This window comes from Xiphophorus couchianus, chromosome 9 (genome assembly GCF_001444195.1).
Source record: "Xiphophorus couchianus chromosome 9, X_couchianus-1.0, whole genome shotgun sequence".
Lineage (NCBI taxonomy): Eukaryota > Metazoa > Chordata > Actinopteri > Cyprinodontiformes > Poeciliidae > Xiphophorus > Xiphophorus couchianus.
Window position 1 is genome coordinate 6,196,584 of NC_040236.1, and position 20,423 is coordinate 6,217,006.

Sequence of the window (20,423 nt, forward strand, 5' to 3'; positions counted from 1 at the left end):
GTAGTTACCATAACCTGATTGTGAAAGTATCTACATCATTAAGCAAAAACTTTATCGAAGCACGTTTTGATTTAATTTCATCTTTGATTCTTTCTGAGTTCTGCCAGGAGGTATAGTAAATCTGATCAACCAGAAATAAAGCTCAGCCGTCCAAGATAACAATTTTCTCCAGACATTTATTTTGTACAGTCATCTTCCTTCTCGTGCCATGAAATTCAGCCAGTAGCTGTGCTGCATTTCTAATACTTACACAGATGTCACACCGAACTGCAACCAGGTCACAGAACAGATGGCAGACATAAGTTTTATGTGATGCTCATAAAATATCACACAATCTCAAAAACAGACACAAACCAGAAACTGTCATTATATGTCAGCATGTTCAAGAGCGCAAGACTTTATTTACTTAATAAACTTCAACTTTTATCCTACCTCTCTTTACTCCTTCACTCTCCCCAACTTCTCTAATTTGTCTTTGAGCTCTAGGTATTTTTTTCAGGTTCTTAAATTGTTCCTATCCTGAGTGTCCTCTTTTTCTTCCACGATAAATGATCACCCGTTTATCATGGAAGTCTTTTCTCTTTTGTTCCCCACCCCTCTCACTGGTGCTTCCTATTTTGATCGGGGAACTCCAACCAATACTCCACACAGACACACTTGTGCACTGTTCCCGTCACTTATTACGGCATCCCATGTCCATTTTGCCTGCCATCATCTTGCACCCAGATGTTGGACACTGTTGGTTGGGATAAAACTTGTGCTCAACAGAACTGCTTAACCAGAGGAAAGGTTTTTGACTGACCTGCTCAGAATCTTCTAGAGAATGCTGTGAAGAAACTGCTCTCATATTTTTAACAAATGCTCAGATCTTGTGCAATGTTGCAATATTGCCATAAATATGAGAATCTGATACTTAAAGACTCAATGCTAAAAACCTGAATTTAAAAGTAGTAGTTTAAAATGTAGGTACTTATGCAACTGGGTTATTGCAATTTTTTCACATGCCAAGTAAAATTGTATGACAATTGTCACATTACACCAAGGAGACGTTTTGTAACAATTTATTATGATCTCATTTATGTCACCAAAATCTGTACTTTTAGGAACATCAACTCTGCTTGCACATTTCCTGTTATGACAAAAGCTCTGTGCTCCAAACTCTGCCAGTCTTTAACATAGATAGCTCCTTATTTTCAAACTCGCGAAGAGATTCAGAAACCGACAGTGTCCTGATGTTTAATTCATCTGTTTGTCCTAATTCGTGGAAATCCCGCTCTTCCTCTTGGCACATGTCGCTGGCCCTCTTACTCTGCCGAAATGAGTTTGAAGCCCTACGGGGGTGTGAAGAATGGATGGAGATGATTGCAAGATGAGAAGCTTTATTTATCTCCCTGCAACATTAGAGCTGTAAACAACCAATCAGGTCTTGTCTCTTGTTTAATGACTCAAACATGATGCAAATATTGATTCTCTACAAAGGAATCTGGGCCTCTATGCATAATGAATATCAAGTATCAGCTGAAAAGCCAATGTTTATACATCTTTGTTTGTCTTGAAATTATTTTCTGGGATAACTCATACAAACAAGAGCTCTATAGTACAAACAGTAAGCACTAATGTTCATTGCAAATTAAAAGTTTTCATGTACAAAAACTATTTGTATATCCAAAAATGTTGAAAGTTTCAACAGAAGTTGACAAAAACATCTTAAGATTCAGCAAATGTAGATGTAAATCATAATGTGATTGTTGTTTTTCCTTTTTAATTCTTGTGCTAAATTGTTAGAATCTGTGGGAATTTTATGCTGTTGGGTATTTTAAAAACATCACAGCAGTTCAGCCTTTCAGAAAATCAAACACATCACTTCAGACATGTTCTGATGCAAGAGAGCTATGAGTGATGCCTTTGCTACATGAAATTTACCACTAACTAATCCTTGAGATTTCATCTGGTTTAAAAAACAAACTAACCCCCACTATAGGTTTGCAAACCCACTCTTTTCTCACGTGGGTTCTATCGTGTGAATAAATTTTGATCCTGTAGTTGTATTACCGAAGAAAACAAGGGCACAGATAAGTGGCTTTTTCATCTATCTAACAGCAATCTCGACCTGCATGTCTGCCAGCACGTTAATCAATGCCAGTTGGCAGGATTGAGTTATTATCAGGTTTATTGATCTGCATGGGGAGAACTTGCTGCTCCTTGTTTCTGTCTGTTTGTATGGACAGATTAAGACAACCCAAAGTCGCTCAGTTGTGCACCACAAATTCCTAAAACATTGACAACCAGCAAGAAAAACCTGAATCTAATCAGCTGCTACTGCTTATCAACAAAAACAGTGGCACACGACACGCCTAGGAAGTACTTGAGTTTTTGCGCTGTGGACTAATCTATTGACTGGAAAAAAATGAGCAGCTAAAAAATCTTTCACCAGATTAAAAATGTCAAACTTTGAATATATTTATATTTTCTGCTGAAAGACTTCATGTCTTTGAATTATTAGAAGTGAAAGTTTCTTCAGAGTGTAAATCATGTTTTTCCAAATAATTTACATCAATCTATTTTTTTTTTTATTCCCAACTAATTCTGATTTAGAAATGTTCCTGTACTTTTACACAATGCCTCTGCATTGTGAGGACTGTTTATTCCTTCCAGCCCTAGCAATCATCAGGAATGAATCCACTCACTGGATCAGTTTCATTCCCCATGCCTTAGGATTGCTAAACTCTCAGAATCATATTTTTGAATGCATAGTTGAAGCTTTTAGAACTTCTTTACACTAGAGTCTTCTGGGTTAAGTTTGCGTCCCTTTTTATGATGTCTATGCACCTATTCTAGCCAAAACTTATGCTATTTCTGTATTTTATCACCTGGAACAAGTGAGTACTTGCCTAATATTCTTATATTTCCACAGTAATTTATTCTTTTTGTGTCGTAATTTTGCAAATATTTTTTCATATACTAAGCCGTGCCCGCCCTCTTGTGGCTATTTTCGGTATACATAGTTATTATGTTAATGTTTACTGTTAAATGATTTTCAGAAACTCATGTCTTGCAGGATCTTTGAGGAATTTTGCTGTTCTGCACAGGTTCTTTACCATCTTGATTAATTATATAATTTGCTATGTTTTGAGGCTGTTTTGTTTGCAAATTGCAATAATCTTGTCTTTTTATCACCACATGCACTTATTGATTTGATAGATGTGTATAACTGGATAGGGTTTTTGATTTAGTTTGATATTTAACATTCCTTGTGTTCCATCAGTCCAAATATGTCAGTGCAATGCAAAAATAGCAAATTTAAAGGATTTTAGCCAAATTTTGAACATTTATCTATAAACTTACAGGAAGAGACAGAAATCCCAGTCTCTTGGTTGGTATGTAGAGTGATATTTATTGAAGAAAAAAAAAGAAAGACATATGGAAATTAGATGGAAGAAGAACCTGGATTCAAATCATGTCCTGATTGTGCTCTTGCAGGGATTCATCTTACTTTCAGACCAAAAAAGATGATAACTAATGAAAGTCTGGCAAGGGAACAAAAAAATGTGACAACCAACCACAGCAAGTTGGAAAACACCCCAACAAAAGACAAACAGGCGAATAGCGGTCAGAGTGCCCTCAGTTTTAAGAGTCAGTAGACACTCAACGGTGAATAAAGTGAACTAGAGGTCAAAGCAGCACCCATTAAAGAATGTTTTTTTTTTTTACCATCTCAAAAAAAAAATGCAGAATTTAGATGGCCATATTTTCCTGCACTGTTTTGTGGCTCCACTTTTGTACAGGCTACTGAACTATCCCACAGCAGTCAATATTATGAGTTGTAATCAATCAATCAATCAATCAAATTTTATTTGTATAGCACATTTCAGCAGCAAGGCATTTCAAAGTGCTTTTCAAAAGTAATCTCAAAAGTAGAACTGCTTCTTATACTGTTGGAAATAGGAGTCTGAACAAAAAATACATTTGATACAATTCTGTATTTGAATTTTAAGAAAATACATCTAACATAACATAAACACACTGCTATATGTATTCAGGTGAAAACTTGTGAACATTTTTTTTTCTTCATTCAGATCCAGTTGAGGTGCAGGAATCCTCACGTCCACATCCCTGCCTGCCCACACTTCATGTCCCTCTGCCCTTCCTGTTCTTTGTCTGCCGCTCATAAGATGAATGACGTCAATAACAGCAATTGCTTCTCTCTTTAACAACCAAAGTGCACAGTTGGCTCTCACTGTGGAATATTTTGTTTACTTGGCTGAAGTAATGTTATCTACCTCCATCTTATTCTCACCTCCAGGTTCTTGCTGCTGTCAGAGAGCCGCTTCAGACTTTCAGGGACCTGAAACTGTCTTCTTTATGGGAACACGTAGTCAATAAACCTCTGAATAAGAATTAATTTAGAATGAAGGAAAATTTGGCAGGCAGTCTGTTAACTGAAGGGACAGTCTATAAGGACTTCAATGTCCTTAAAACCAAGTAGTTTTATTTCCTCTGAAGGAAGGTCAGGGAGATTGGAATGATTGTTTCATATGGTTTCTTCTTATCCACAAATTGTTCATGGGGGGAAAAGAAAACATGCAAATCAGGGGTTTTATAAAATACATTATCTCCAAATGGATGAATAGACATTCTTAATAATTCTTTGTTTTGTGGCTGTAGGTGCAATCTTTTTCCCCACAACCCTGCTCCAGCATATCCACGTAGTTCAATATTTCACCAGCAGGTGTCAAACTCAGCTTCCAGTGTTTCCTGATCCTCCTGCTCACAGAGGCACACCTTTCCACAGAAAAACGCCAAACTTCAGGTTAGTGGATTACATTCTTCTGCTGCTGAGTAGTCAGGCTCAAGAAATTTTGTCAGAATATTAATATAGCAACGCATTTTCTGCTTTATTATGAGGAGCATAGCAGTAGACAAAAGTGTGCTCAAACTTTTTGGTTATGTTTAAAACATGACAGGTTAATTTTCAGCAGATGTACAGCATCTGCAGAAACTGGATTGGCTCACCACATATACACGAGCTGCAGAACTGGGATGAATAGAGGGTCTGCAGCTGCCCACAGTGCAGACACCTCATGTGGTGGACATGCTGACCAAGATGCTCCAGAAGCTTTGAGCTGCCAGAGTTTGTGATCCTTGAATGGAAAATACATTTTCTCCTGATGCTTTTAGACTCATTCCCCTCAGAATCAATAGAGAAATGCATTTAGCTGGAATGTATAGCATTTCCTGGAGTAAAGGGCCACAGCAGCAAAGGATACCAACATGACCCCCCTGCTGGAGCTCATAGGCTTCCTCAAGTGTCATAAAGCAGCTCATCAGGCCTAAGTGACCCAACCTGTTTATAACTTGATGACTGAAAGTTGGAGTTCCTTCTACTATTCAGGTACTTTTCCCAAAGTGTCTCCTGTAGTTTAGTCCTGTGTCTACTTTTCATTCCAGGTGTGTTCATAAGTAATGAATAATTACTTTTTTAATGTTTCAGTGAAGAGCAGTAACCTCATGCAGCAAAAGGCAGACAGCAGAGGTGAATGTAAAATTTGTCTTAAAACCAGTATGGTAAAATCATGGGTTTGTTGCAATTATTCTAAATCGCACAAATTTTCTAATATTTAAACCTGAAAACATGACAAAGCAATTTTACCATCTTGTTCATAAATGATGGTGTCAGAGACTTTTTATTTTGACACTTCGACATAAATATTTGCTTTTGAGAAATGAGTTTAGTTTCAGATGATTAATCTCTCCTATGCTTTGTAGCCCATTAAGTAAAAGTTAAAGTAAACCTAAAATAATTTTAGTCCCTTAAGTTTTCTACAATTAAAGGCATGGAACTCATGTGGCAACAAAAACATGGATTCTATAAATTAAGTTTTATTGTCTTTTTGAACCGTTAACCATTGATGACATGGTGCATTCATGAGTGTTTTCAGTTGATCAGTTTGTATAAGAATAAAATTTAACAAAACAGTTTGAGGAAACATAGGTTATATAAAGAATTAAACATAATTTCTGAAGATTGATGTAACAAAGATTATAGTTTCAATATTCAAACATTGTTCTAATAATCAAGTGTAAATCATTGTACCTGCCAGTGTAAACCCAGGTTACTCAGAGTAGTAGGTTCATAGTTTTCCAGCATTCAATTTAAATATTTGACATTATATTGGAATGCTAATCACACACGATATATGGAATATTAGTTATTGATTTGCTTACATTACCATAACACAATAACTTCAGTGCAAGAATTGCTTTATTGTCTACTGCTGTCACAATCAGCAGAGAAATGGGGAGTGATGAAGAGTTGCTGCTGAATCAGATTTTGTTGAATGCGGCTACATCCACACTCTGAACCTGAAACAAGCAGGAAAGGAGAAAAAAATTCAGTGAACTGCAGAAATTGCTTGTAGATAAACTTGATATTTTGACCACATGATGGCAGCAATAGGCTAATACAGCTGATTGTATTGACTTATATCAAATTTCCACTAATAGCTGAACAGTATTAATTACAGAATCTACTGAGAGGATGAAGCTGACTCAGTTACTATTAAAGTAAAACCCCATACCATAATACTTGAAATTCAGTTCAGTGGAAAAGTAGAAACTCGGTTGCAGAAACTGGCTCTTGGGACGTGGAATGTCACCTCTCTGGTGGGGAAGGAGCCGGAGCTAGTGCGTGAGGTCGAGAGGTTCCGGCTAGAAATAGTCGGTCTCACCTCGACGCATGGCTCTGGTTCTGGAACCAGTCTCCTTGAGAGGGGCTGGACATACTTCCACTCTGGAGTTGCCCAGGGAGAGAGACGTCGGGCAGGAGTGGGCATACTTGTTGCTCCCCATCTCGGCGCCTGTACGTTGGGGTTTACCCCGGTGAACGAGAGGGTAGGATCCCTCCGCCTACGGGTGGGGGGACGGGTTCTGACTGTCGTTTGTGCTTACGGGCCGAACGACAGTTCAGATTACCCACCCTTTTTGGAGTCCTTAGAGGGGGTACTGGAGAGTGCTCCTCCTGGGGACTCCCTTGTTCTGCTGGGGGACTTCAACGCTCACGTGGGCAACGACAGTGAGACCTGGAGGGGCGTGGTTGGGAGGAACGGCCCACCCGACCTGAACTCGAGCGGTGTTCTGTTGCTGGACTTCTGTGCTCGCCATGGATTGTCCATAACGAACACCATGTTCAAGCATAAGGGTGTCCATATGTGCACTTGGCACCAGGACACCCTAGGCCGCAGTTCGATGATCGACTTTGTCATCGTTTCATCGGATCTGCGGCCGTATGTCTTGGACACTCGGGTGAAGAGAGGTGCGGAGCTGTCCACTGACCACTACCTGGTGGTGAGTTGGCTCCGGTGGCGGGGGCGAAAGCCGGTCAGACCTGGCAGGCCCAAACGTGTTGGGAGGGTCTGCTGGGAACGTCTGGCGGAATCCCCTGTGAGACGGAGCTTTAACTCCCATCTCCGGCAAAACTTCGAACACGTCCTGGGGGAGGTGGGGGACATGGAGTCTGAGTGGACCGTGTTCCGTGCCTCCATTGTCGAGGCGGCCGATCGGAGCTGTGGCCGCAAGGTTGTCGGTGCCTGTCGCGGCGGCAACCCTCGAACCCGTTGGTGGACACCTTCGGTGAGGGATGCCGTCAGGCTGAAGAAGGAGTCCTATCGAGCCTTTTTGGCCTGTGGGACTCCGGAAGCAGCTGATGGGTACCGGCGGGCGAAGCGGCATGCGGCTCGGGCGGTTGCTGAGGCAAAAACTCGGGTGTGGGAGGAGTTTGGAGAGGCCATGGAGAAAGACTTCCGCACGGCTTCGAGGCGATTCTGGTCCACCATCCGGCGTCTCAGGGGGGGGAAGCGGTGCAGCACCAACACTGTTTATAGTGGGGATGGTGTGCTGCTGACCTCTACTCGGGACGTTGTGGGCCGGTGGGCAGAGTACTTCGAAGACCTCCTCAATCCCACCAACATGCCTTCCACTGAGGAAGCGGAGCCTGGGGACTCTGGGTTGGGCTCTCCAATCTCTGGGGGCGAGGTCGCCGAGGTGGTTAAAAAGCTCCACGGTGGCAAGGCCCCGGGGGTGGATGAGATCCGCCCGGAGTTCCTTAAGGCTCTGGATGTTGTAGGGTTGTGTTGGTTGACGCGACTCTGCAATATCGCATGGACATCGGGGGCAGTTCCCCTGGATTGGCAGACTGGGGTGGTGGTCCCCCTGTTCAAAAAGGGGGACCGGAGGGTGTGCTCCAATTATAGAGGGGTCACACTCTTAAGCCTCCCTGGCAAGGTCTATTCAGGGGTCCTGGAGAGGAGGGTCCGTCGGATAGTCGAACCTCGGATTCAGGAAGAGCAGTGTGGTTTTCGTCCTGGTCGTGGAACACTGGACCAGCTCTACACCCTCAGCAGGGTCCTGGAGGGTGCATGGGAGTTCGCCCAACCAGTCTACATGTGTTTTGTGGACTTGGAGAAGGCATTCGACCGTGTCCCTCGGGGAGCCCTGTGGGGGGTTCTCCGGGAGTATGGGGTACCGGGCCCTTTGATACGGGCTGTCAGGTCCCTGTATGACCGGTGTCAGAGTCTGGTCCGCATTGCCGGCAGTAAGTCGGGCTCGTTTCCGGTGAGAGTTGGACTCCGCCAGGGCTGCCCTTTGTCACCGATTCTGTTCATCACTTTCATGGACAGAATTTCTAGGCGCAGCCAAGGTGTTGAGGGGATCCGATTTGGTGGCCTCAGGATCTCATCTCTGCTTTTCGCAGACGATGTGGTCCTTTTGGCTTCATCAGATCGTGATCTGCAGCTCTCGCTGGATCGGTTCGCAGCCGAGTGTGAAGCGGCCGGGATGGGGATCAGTGCCTCCAAATCCGAGGCCATGGTCTTGAGCCGGAAAAGGGTAGAGTGCCTTCTCCGGGTCAGGGGGGGTGTCCTGCCCCAAGTGGAGGAGTTTAAGTATCTCGGGATCTTGTTCACGAATGGGGGAAGAAGGGAGCGGGAGATCGACAGGCGGATTGGCGCAGCGTCTGCTGTCAAGCGGGCGCTGTACCGGTCCGTCGTGGTGAAGAGAGAGCTGAGCCAAAAAGCGAAGCTCTCGATTTACCGGTCGATCTACGTTCCCACCCTCATCTATGGTCATGAGCTTTGGGTCATGACCGAAAGAACGAGATCGCGGATACAAGCGGCCGAAATGGGTTTTCTCCGTAGGGTGGCTGGGCTCTCCCTTAGAGATAGGGTGAGAAGCTCAGTCATCCGGGAGGGACTCAGAGTAGAGCCGCTGCTCCTTCACATCGAGAGGAGCCAGTTGAGGTGGCTTGGGCATCTGGTCAGGATGCCTCCTGGACGCCTCCCTGGTGAGGTGTTCCGGGCACGTCCCACCGGGAGGAGGCCCCGGGGAAGACCCAGGACACGCTGGAGGGACTATGTCTCTCGGCTGGCCTGGGAACGCCTCGGGATTCCCCCGGAGGAGCTGGAAGAAGTGGCTGGGGAGAGGGAAGTCTGGGCCTCCCTTCTGAAGCTGCTACCCCCGCGACCCGACCTCGGATAAGCGGAAGAAGATGGATGGATGGATGGATGGATGGAAAAGTAGATTTTTCTTACAATCAACTCATGAAAAACCAAAATGAACATTAGAGAATATTTTGTGATCCCAAAATTAAGACATTTTGGGATTAGCTTAACTGTCACTTTAAAATACAAGGTCACCATATTGATCTCAATTCAAATTGTGTTGGTGAAGAAAACCGAACAATTTTTAGCTTTATGACAGTAAACCTCTGAGTAAATGTATTTTTTTTTCTGGCTTTATGTTGAATTAAAAGAACCTGTCCGAACTGAACTGTTGCACAAGTTTTACTGAAACATTCAGAGCGACAGATGTGGTCACCGAAACTTATGAAACTTTCTGTTTATAGTAATTGGGTTAGAAAATGTTTACTGCAGCTCATCATTCTGGAGAAAGATTTGTGAGGAAAGATTTATTAGTGCCCATTTCAACTCTGACAACCCAACAGAAATGTACAGAAAACATTGAATTATTTTAAACTACAGGTGTTAAATATTCTAACTGAAAATTAATATGGTGAAATCTTCCCAAATGAAATACTTACTTTTATGTTATAGGGCCAGATTTAACTAGATAGAGGGTCACCATTACCTGGCCCTCAGACTTGTTAAGAAAGTAAACTGAACTGAAACATAGTACTGGTAATAAAATAAATCAATATACTTACATAGTCTTCAAACTTGGTGATCTCTTCCTCCAACAAATCTGTTCCCACCTTGTCGTCCTCCACCACACATGCAATCTGAAGCTTCTTGATGCCGTAACCCACAGGAACCAGTTTGGATGTTCCCCATAGCAGGCCGTCTGCCTGCACCGAGCGCACACACTCCTCCAGCTTCGCCATGTCCGTCTCATCGTCCCACTACGGCAAGCAGGAAAGAACAAAGTTAAGCAGAACATGACGTTGGCCTGTATTTTATAAATAAATTGAATTTTAGGCTGAGAAGTTTAGAAAATCTTACAGGCTTAACATCCAGTAATATTGAGGACTTGGCGATGATAGCAGGTTTTTTTGCCTTTTTCTCTGCATATTCCTTCAATCTCTGCTCTTTAAGCTTCTCTGCTTCTTCGTCTTCATCACTACCGAACAGGTCGATATCGTCTTCATCATCGTCGTCTTCTTCCTCCTGTTTAACTGGGGCACTGGCCTTCTGCTGGACAACAGTGCCCTGGAGAAATTAAGTGAGAACTTGCACTTTTTGATGACAGATCACCAAATGGTCAGCATCCACTCACATTTGTGTAGGCAGCAGGAGCCGGGGTCACTGATGCTGGACGTTTCTCAAGAACAGCAACTCGACATTCCAGTTTGGAGAGCGCTGCTCGTAGGTTGTCTACCACTGAAAATAGAATCCCAGTGATGGAATTATGCATATACAATCTGGATAAGGTTAAACGTATAATGAAAAAAATGTAAGAAAAAAACCCCAAAAACCACAATCGACTATGTTTGTCAGACTTCTTTGCACTGACAAACATCACAGATATTCACTATAAATAAAAATGGATGTTAAAATCATATCATCATAAACATCATGTAGAAATGAAATATTATTTTTTTACCAAAGTTTTGCAAAATATGTCAAAGACTTGTGTTCCAGTTAAATTATTTCCTATGCCAAAAGAAATGTCATATCGCTTATCATTTAGCTTTTAATAGAACCAGACTGTCAAACCCAAAGTTGAGATTCAGCACTCAATTACCATAAATGTGGTAAAATCCAAACTTTTCCAGACTGAACTTTTGTTTTTTTCAGGGCTAGGAAGGGGGAAATCTGGATAAAAGTAAGTATTTCATAATATGCAATTAAGACTTCAAAAAAGATGTAAAAATGGAAAGGATTACACAACATTAAATACGTGGTATTTAAATCAGATCTGTAATTTGTGATACTTTTATTTTTGTGAAACATTGTAAAAGGAATTTTAATGTTTTTATTATTTTATTCTAAACCAGTTTTAGAACTACAGGTTCCGTTTAAAATCCCGATCTAATAAGGTATAGTGGCAACAGATTAACAACAAATATAGTTATTGCTCAAAAAACATAAGATTTCTTATGCTCTTTTGAAATACTACTCAACAAGAATTGTGCAGTGGTTAATTTTTAAGAAAAGTGAAAATATATATATTTTTTTGTCATTTGTGGTAAATACATTATGAAATGACAAACCTTCAGATTCTAAAATATATGGCTAATCTTCTTTTAAAGAACATATTTTCTGTAAAAGAAATTTGCTTTAATTGTGACAGTTCAAATCCAAATTCAGCATAAAGCCTAGAGCTATCCAAGTAGCAACATAATAGGTTCCAAGCATTAAAGACAAGAAACTGCAAACTGATGACTGTGGATGACAACCAACCTGTGTATAAACTCTGGTTCTCCAATTCGAGGCTTTTGATGCGAGAAATGATTTCTCCCTGATCACCTGCACTGTTGTTGCAGCTGCCGGTGTTCTGCAGAGGTACAACAATTAAAAAACAGAGAAATGTGTTACTATTCAAACAGAAGTTATTCAACATGACAGCCTCTTTAGCAAAACAAAGACTGAAGAGAAACAGGGTATATATGGAAACAGACAGAAAAACAACATTGATAAGCAGGTGCTGCCACTTTGCAAGTTATCCACAAACTGAATTTGAATTCAGATTGATCAAATTTTGCTTGCTTAGGCTACCTGCTGAGAGCAGCAGCAGATGCTTCCAGCGACACACAAGACTCAGAAACTTACAGGATGAGACAGTTGGGTCAGGGAAGCTTGGGAAGACCCTTTGTTACTCAGCGTATTCTTCAGCTTGGAGGAGGGGAGTGCAGGGTGGTACAAGGAAAGAAATCAGGGCAGGGAAATGGAAATGAGGCAAAGGGAAATTGAATGAGCTACATAAAAACAGAACGATGAGGAGAGGGAGTCTAAAAGCAAATGAAAACCAAGTTTCAAGTTCGAATAAAAGAAAAAAGTTCATGCAGGGAACAAAGAAATCCATCAACAAATTATATGCTTTCAAATCTGCTCAGACAATGAAGAAACAAATAACTTTTCTCGGAGATAAAGACACAGATGGTCATCAAAAATGTTAAAAATAATTTAACATTTATTTTAACATGATTTATTTTCAGCACAGTTTGATCCTTTTCAGACCAGTTTTGCAGCAACAGTCTGGCTGAATGAGACGTGCTGCTACAGAATCCTCAGCAGATTGTTTGCAAACAACAAAATGACAGAAAAGTTGCTCTTCTGCAAAATTCTGCCAGATAAAGACTTGGAAGTGTTTCTTTCTTGATACAGCCGGCAGTCAGATGACCAGGAATTTTCCCTTAGTGTTTCATTCAAAAGTGATGACTACAAAGGTAGACTGGTTGAATGTTTTAGTTTAGGAATTGTATCAATTCTTACCCCGGCTAGAGATTTCTGGATGTTCTCCCGAGCTCGAGCAATGTCTTGCAGGATGGCATTAGCTCCAACATCCTACAATTAAAACAAGGAAATATTTGAGAGTATTTTACTATGAAAAGAACTGAGCAGAATGTGCACTTTTAAAGCCAGTTTAACGATGAAAGTGCCACTTTAAACTTTAATGCTTCTGCACCAGTTGTCTTCATCTCAATATGGATCTTAAAATAAAAGCAAATCTGCCCCATCTCTACACCCTACTTCTTCACAACCTCATCAACTTTTTCTGTACTCATGAGTTTTGCATTACAATGATTTAGCCATGAATTTAATTGTAAACGTTGTGCAACACACACTCACCATTTTATAATGGCTGTACGGTAGAATTACAGCTTTAGGGCGAATGAGATGTTGGAAAGATAGAAAGTTGATTCAAAAAAACCTAAATCTACAGTCTGAGTGGGTTACCTGTATGTTTTGCGATGAGCCGTTCATTCTCTCATAAAAGCATCTTTCCGCCTCATCATAACGAGGCTTCTCAAACCATATCTTCTCCTGAGCCAAGAAGTCCACTGAGCTCATTTTTCTAAGAAAAAGAAAAAAAAGGAATGTAGGGAAAAATGTCAGGGGATAAGAAAATGAACTACTACATTAAACTTATGATCTAGAATGTATCAAGCGTGAACTCAAGCATTTTATATGGCTTCCATACATCCAGACATCCCAAGTACAACTCTACAAATGCTGAAAGAAAGATGATGGGAGAAACAAAACAATTTTGGTTGAACTCAGGAAAAGAAAGAATAAAACAATTAGAAATGATTACATGATCTAGAAGGAATGAAAGAAACAAGGTGAAAGAAGAAAAAAAGAATTTGAAAGGAGGGAAAATTATAATGAAAAGTAATGAACAATGAACTGAAACATCTGGAGCGGTTCCATTCCCCCGGTTTGGTCATACTTGTCCCTTTTAGGCGTCTTGGAGGACGCTGATGACTTTTCTGCCTCCGGCCTCCGATTCTTCTTCACCGTGCAGACTTTATCCAAACCACAGCTTTGAAAACGGTTCTCTGCAGCATCGTACCGCCACTTGTCCAGCCACACTGGCTCGCTGTCCGGGTGAAGGAAGAAGCACACTCCGGAAGGTTCTTCAGTCTCAAGGGACTCAGCTGGCTCTTCTTCCTCCTGAATCGGGTGAAGGGCATGAAAGACTTCTGCTTTACACTGCAGGACCAGCGGTTTCTCTTCCTCTGCCATGTCCTCACTGTCTTCCTCCTCTTCCTCTTCCATAAGGCTCTGAGGGTGGTCACTTACTCTGGTGGTGGGGGTGCAGATTTGCCTCTTGGAGGAATTGTTAGCATACAGGTTCTGATAAAAGGCTGCTTCGGCACGATCGTATGCAGGTTTGTCGAGCCACACTTCCCTCAGCAGCTCGACTGGAATGCGCGGCAGCCCGTTAATCGACTGTCGAGAAGCCGGCGTACCAGCTGCCTGTTGGACAACAGGGGTTGCTGGAGTCAGGGCTTGAGACTCATACCCTTCATCGGGTGTTCTGGAGGCGCCAGAGCAGTTAGTCGGAGGTGAGAGGTCAAGGGAGTTAGGAGCTGATGGGGGAGCAAACCCCTCAACAAAGCGCCGCTCTGCTTGGTCGAAAGTCGTCTTGTTGACCCATGCTTCCTCCACTATGTGGTGGCAAGCCACCTGATCAACATGGTGACAAGCTGGTCTGGAGGAAGATGGAGCCACAGTGGACGGATTGCTTGAACGTTTCCCTGAGGACAGATGTGAACGGTTGGGCTTGGAGATCCGGTTAGCGGAGCTAACTAGCCAGCACTGGTAGACGCTCTCAGCTTGTTCGTAGATGTTGCGTTCAAACCACACACTGCCACATTCCGACTGCAAGCCCATCAATGCAGCCGGTTGCTCAGGCGACTGGCTGGTGTGTTCGTCAGGCTTCTCTTTGTTTTTCACTTCATCTGCCTTTCCCTCATGGTGGCTCCCGGGATTAGATGAGCGTTTCTTGCGGCGACGGCTTTTCCCACTGTGCTTTCCGTTTCCATTCAAGCTACCACTCTCTGGAGATGAAGAGGTTGTTTCTCCATTTCTCTGGCCCGGTTCTGTCTTTTTCCTACAACCCAGGTTGGTTTGATCCAAATGACTTTGGCTGGGAGGCTGATCATGCTCCGATTGGTCCTGAACATAGCACTGGGAGATCTTCTTGGACATCTTAGGGCAATTGTAGGACAAAAAGAGAATAACAGGTACAAACTTTTGGGTTAGTTACAGAGGCAGGAAGACAAAGAAGGGTTCATTTTTAGGCGACAGATCATTAATGGCATATTTTCCAATGTAACGGAAGTATACGCAAACTAGAAAGAATCCACAAGCAAGTCCTCAACAAAAAAAAAAACAAGCAGCATGCAGACTAATGTGTTCATTTTGGGTATGAATTGGCAGATCAGAATTACGGCAGAATAAGCAATCACAGACCACTATAATAACTCTAATTGTTCAAAAAGTGGCGAGTTGACATGCAAAGAGTGACTACTCCTAGAATCTTTCCACATTGTCACCTTAAAACCACAAACGTCAGTGTATTTTAGTGAGATGTTTGGTTCCGGCATCATTCTGTGGAATTGCTTTTCTTCATCAGTGAAAGAATCTGATCAGAGCTGATGAGCACAGCGATAAAGCTACATACAAAGCAATCATAAAAGAAAATAAAGACTCCAGAAAAGTGGAAATTGAGGCAGGACAACACCACTAAATATACAGCCAGACCTAAGGTAGAAAAGTTTATTTCAGAAGACTGAACTTCAGTCCTTAGAGGCTAGTGTCCTGCAACATGTACCCAAGTTGTACAGTGTCCTGCTAGTGACTCATTTGTTTGAACTAGGTTTGTTGTGGCAAAAAGACAACTAAAAGTTGCAGGACAGCAGCACCCAGGACTTTACATTGTCAGTCATGGTTTAGAAGTAATCACTGCCCAGTCAAAGTGTAAAACTTCATTCAATTTAGAATCTGTGGAAAGACTTGAAGATTAATGAGAACATTCAATCTCACTGAGCCTGAAAGCAGAAGAAAAACCTAACATTGCAAAACTGGAAGAGACATTGATGCTATTACTGGAGCAAAAGTTGGTTCTATTGGAAAAAAATAAAAATAAAAAATTCTTCTCACAATTCTGCACTACTTTAGTGGTTGGCCTATCACATAAAATCACAATAAAACACACAGAGGTGTGTGGTTAAAACATTAAATGTGGAAGAGTCCATAGGGCCTGGACACTGTTACAGTCCCCTGCATAAGGTTTAGAATAGCAAGCTATATCCACTTGCTGGTACTGTACAGGTTACTATATGAACAATGTAATAGAGATATAAGAGAATCCAAAGAAAAACAACGTTCATGCAAATTCATGTAATAAATTATATATACATTATGTAAATCATGCTGTTTTATAATACAGTGAACCCTCGCTATAACGCGGTTCATTTTTCACGGCCTCGCTGCTTTGCGGATTTTTTTATGTAGTTTTTTTTTTTCACAGTGCATTGTGTTCTGCGTCCTGATTGGCAAAACAGTCTCCGCGCTTCTTCGCTACCTGTGTGCCAATAACGTTGCGGTGTTTAAATATACGTAATACAGCTTGGCAAATATTTTTGCCCAGAAAAAAAAAGAGCGACAACAACAACTACCAATAACTATGTTCTTCTCTCGAAAAATCACACCTGCGCCACAGGTTTCAGAAGAAAAAGACACTACAAAGCGTAGTCAGGCTGCAGTGTCACAGTCAGGGGCACAGTGAAATACGCGAGTCACAATTTGTCCTACTGTACTTCGTATTGATGGATTAAAATGATTATTTTGCTGTAGTTATTTGTAACAAAGCATTCTATTCCTTAAAAAAATGCTTGTACCTGAAAACAGGTTTTATTCTTTGGTTTCAATATAGAGTATTTAATTATGCTTTATAATAATTGTAAAAAATAAAGGTAACCACTTCACGGATTTCGCCTATCACAGGTTCTTTTCGGAATGCAACCCCCGCAAAAAACGAGGGTTCACTATATACAATAAAATTAGGCATTTACTCACTTACACAACATTAATATGGAGCTAAACATTAATATGGAGCTAACAGTAATTCCCTTTTGGACAGTTCAGGACATTCACATGTGATTTTTATGTTCTTAACTCACCTTCCTCGGTAAAGTTGTAGCTGTCAAGCTATAAACAAAGTGAACCTCTCAACACGTTCTTTTCATCCAGTTAACCGCAAGCAAGTGAAAGAGAAATTTAACAATCACCACCTTGTAAATTTAGTAACACAAATACATGGCATGCAAATGTAAAAAAAAAAAACAAAAAAAACTAAAGCTAAGGTCATGCTCAAGCCAAAATCTATTAGTTTCAGACTATCCACATATACCATTCAGTTGAAAGAAAGTGTTATTAGGGATGTTTCGATATTGAGTTCATGAGAACGAGACAAGATATTACTTTCAAGAAAATTTCACATATCAAATTTATGCTGCACAGACTTTTATTAGACATTTTTATACATTTTTTCAAAATTACAAACTGATGTATTTTTCTGATTTCTTGATTCTCTTCAAACCTTAAGAGAGTGCTTCAACTGTGCATGGACTGCAATACCCCATTTACCATTTCCAAGTTGGACAAACTGTGATTGTGATGTAGCTCGACGTACCCTAGACGTCCAGCAATTGGCTTTTTAAGCAATGCTTTCTACCTCCTACGGGATCTGAACAATTTTCTAGTTCTTGCATATTGTTCAGGTCTTGTTCGTCGCTCTCTCATGATTTATTCTTCATAACTTCCTACTGGCTAGTCCTCATTAGATAGTCAATATCATAAAATCTGAACATTGTGAGATCTTGTATTAGATCTCTTTACCCCTCCCCACCCCCAAGTTATTTTATAAGCTTTGATTAGCTATTGCAATAATTGCAGAATTACTTATTGTCACAGAGGACTACAAATTAAGAAAAGGAACCTCTGATTATTTTTTAAAGAAACAAAGATGATTCACTATCTTATAAGATTCTTTCAAAATACTATTTATAAATCCCAATAATTAAATCCAAATTAGAACAGTAAACATCTGAAACTGTGTTCATTACAAAAAATCTAGTTCCAGGAATATATTTAGGAACTAGACATAATGTCTTGACTCAGGCTACAAATGTCATGCCCAGCTGGTTTTTTTGTTGTTGTTTTTTTATGATTATTATTTTAATCAGCAAACATTGCTTTGTTCTTGCTGGGACCTTTATGTTTAGCAGCAGGTTTAGGGTGTAACAGAGTTTCAACTGACAAGTGAATTTGGAATTGGCTCCAATTACTTACCAGTGCAAGACAAGTAATTCCTGTTTATGATCTGCCTACCTTAACCAATACTCTCCATTAGCATTTGTTAGATGTTATGTTTAGAAGTGCATATATTAACATTACCAAGAAACAACACGTTATATTTGCACTTCACGTGTGCCACTGATTACTAAAAAGCAGCAATTGAGCATTTAACAGATAAAAGGTGAGAAAAAAGGGGATTTCAACACCTTTTAAAAGTTGATATAAGACACATTTAATATTAATGTCCAGCTGTGTACACACACATTTCAATAAATTAGAATAGAAATTTCAAATGTTAAATATAGCGAGTCATTAAACATAGTGATGCATTTCAAATGTTTATTTTGATGAATATTACTTAGAGCTAATGAAAACCCAAAATTACATTTCTCAAAAACATAAAGATGACTTTGGCCAGCAACAAAGTACGTTTGTGTGCAGTATATGTACGCAATACTTTGTCAGAGATCCTTTTGCATAAATAGCTTCACCAATGTAGAGTGACGCAGAGGCAATCAGCATTTGGATCTGCTGATGAATAAAGGAAGCTTGTTGGCCTCCTACTTATCTATATCTTTGCCCCGTTTTCCTCTTGACAATTCTATATCAATTCCCTGTGGGATTTGGGTAAAATGCTGACAAATTAAACAGTCAGCAGTCATTATTGTCCCTGTTCAATAAATCAGTAGTATGGGCAGGTGCTAACCCCTGCTGGTAGATGAAATCAGCATCTTGATTATCAACGACACATAAAATCCTCTAAAATATTGGGTATGTCCTGAATTCATCTATGTGTGCCAATTATTGACATGCTGACTCAAACCGCTGTATACATCTTGTATGACTTGGTAAAAGGAACAAGCGAACATTGGCTGATGGCAGAACAACATGTGGACACCAGCTGTTAGTCTTACACTTTTTTTATTTCACAAAATCTTCCCAAAATACTTAAATCAGTACTTAAGTAGTAAGTACTTAAGTAGTACTTACTACTACTTCCTTTCCATTGGAGAGGAATGGAATTCCTCTCAAGGTTATCACTGCTCCTTGGGCGCCTTCTTCCTTCCACTAAACTTACCATTAATTATCTTGGCAATAACGTTAAGAGTGATATTGACCATCTCTTACTCAACTGTAAAGTAAGGAGTCTTCACCATGATTGTGCAGCAAATAAAATTTGTAAAATTTAAGTTTTCAGAGAAACTGAATTTTGGGTTTTCGGTAGCTCTAAGCCATATTTTTTAAATAAAAGCTTAACATTGCGCTTTGACCTAAATTACACCCATTCCGATGCACATGTAACATGTTTTATAAACTAATACACATAATGTGAGAGATTTTTTGGTATTATCATTTTATTCTTACTTTATATGTACCTACAAAACAAACAAAGGTCTGTCCTATGATGCAGTAAAGAGCCTCATCAGGGTATAAAAGTGCGTCTTGCTAACCTGAACATTAGCCATATTTCTCTGAGTGTCAAGTCGATGGGAACACTGATAATTAATGGTAATTAATTATCAGTTCCCACTGGAACAATAATTCAAGTCATAGAACATACCCTTTTTCTCGTGCCAATACCGACATTTAGAGAAGAACATAAAACTGGACCAGCGGCCATTCACGCCGGTATTCGGAAGGCGTGCCAGCTAGCAGCCTGCTAGCCTCGGCTAACATCAGTCTTGACAACCGACTATTCTTCCCAATAAATACCCAGTGGTGTCCAGTTAACAAGTTCTGACAGCATTCCCCACACTGGACCCCTGTCTGTCAGTCAGCGTCATCGTTACTTACTGCTGTATTTTTGTCTTTTTTTCGGCGTAGCCGCAGGCCGGTGGGTAAAACGCGTGTTTCTCCAGCCAGAGTGAGTGACAACGGGAAGGAAGAAGAGGAGGAGGAGGAGGAGGAAGCAAGGAGCAGCAGCGATTGTGTGAAATTAGAGGAAAGGGGAGGTGGGTTTGTGAATCATTGATATCTCCACATGCTCAGGTTGAATTGATGCCAAAAACAACTGACACCAGGGAATTTTAGGGGCGTTAATTTTTCTATTGCCAGGGGCCCTAAAATATTTGTTCTATTTATATATAAAAAAAGTTGTTTTTC

The 20,423-nt window shown here is 40.8% G+C and overlaps 1 protein-coding gene across 2 annotated transcripts; it reads right to left on the reverse strand.

Annotated features, from left to right (window-relative positions):
* Positions 1–5,864: 5,864 nt before the first annotated feature.
* LOC114150582 (uncharacterized) lies at positions 5,865–20,277 on the reverse strand. 2 transcript variants are annotated; one of them, XM_028027077.1, is made up of 11 exons: positions 20,115–20,277; positions 17,144–17,201; positions 13,903–15,167; positions 13,410–13,527; positions 12,945–13,016; positions 12,282–12,344; positions 11,913–12,006; positions 10,786–10,889; positions 10,512–10,718; positions 10,217–10,411; positions 5,865–6,363 (listed from the first exon to the last, which is right to left on the reverse strand). In XM_028027077.1, exons 3-11 carry the CDS (start codon positions 15,165–15,167, stop codon positions 6,325–6,327), a joined length of 2,157 nt encoding a protein of 718 aa, XP_027882878.1. In that variant the 5' UTR covers positions 17,144–17,201; positions 20,115–20,277; the 3' UTR covers positions 5,865–6,324. The 2 variants fall into 2 exon arrangements, with proteins under 2 accessions (XP_027882878.1, XP_027882879.1); XM_028027078.1 differs by lacking the exon at positions 12,282–12,344 and having other exon boundaries at positions 20,115–20,276.
* Between the last annotated feature and the right edge of the window lie 146 nt (positions 20,278–20,423).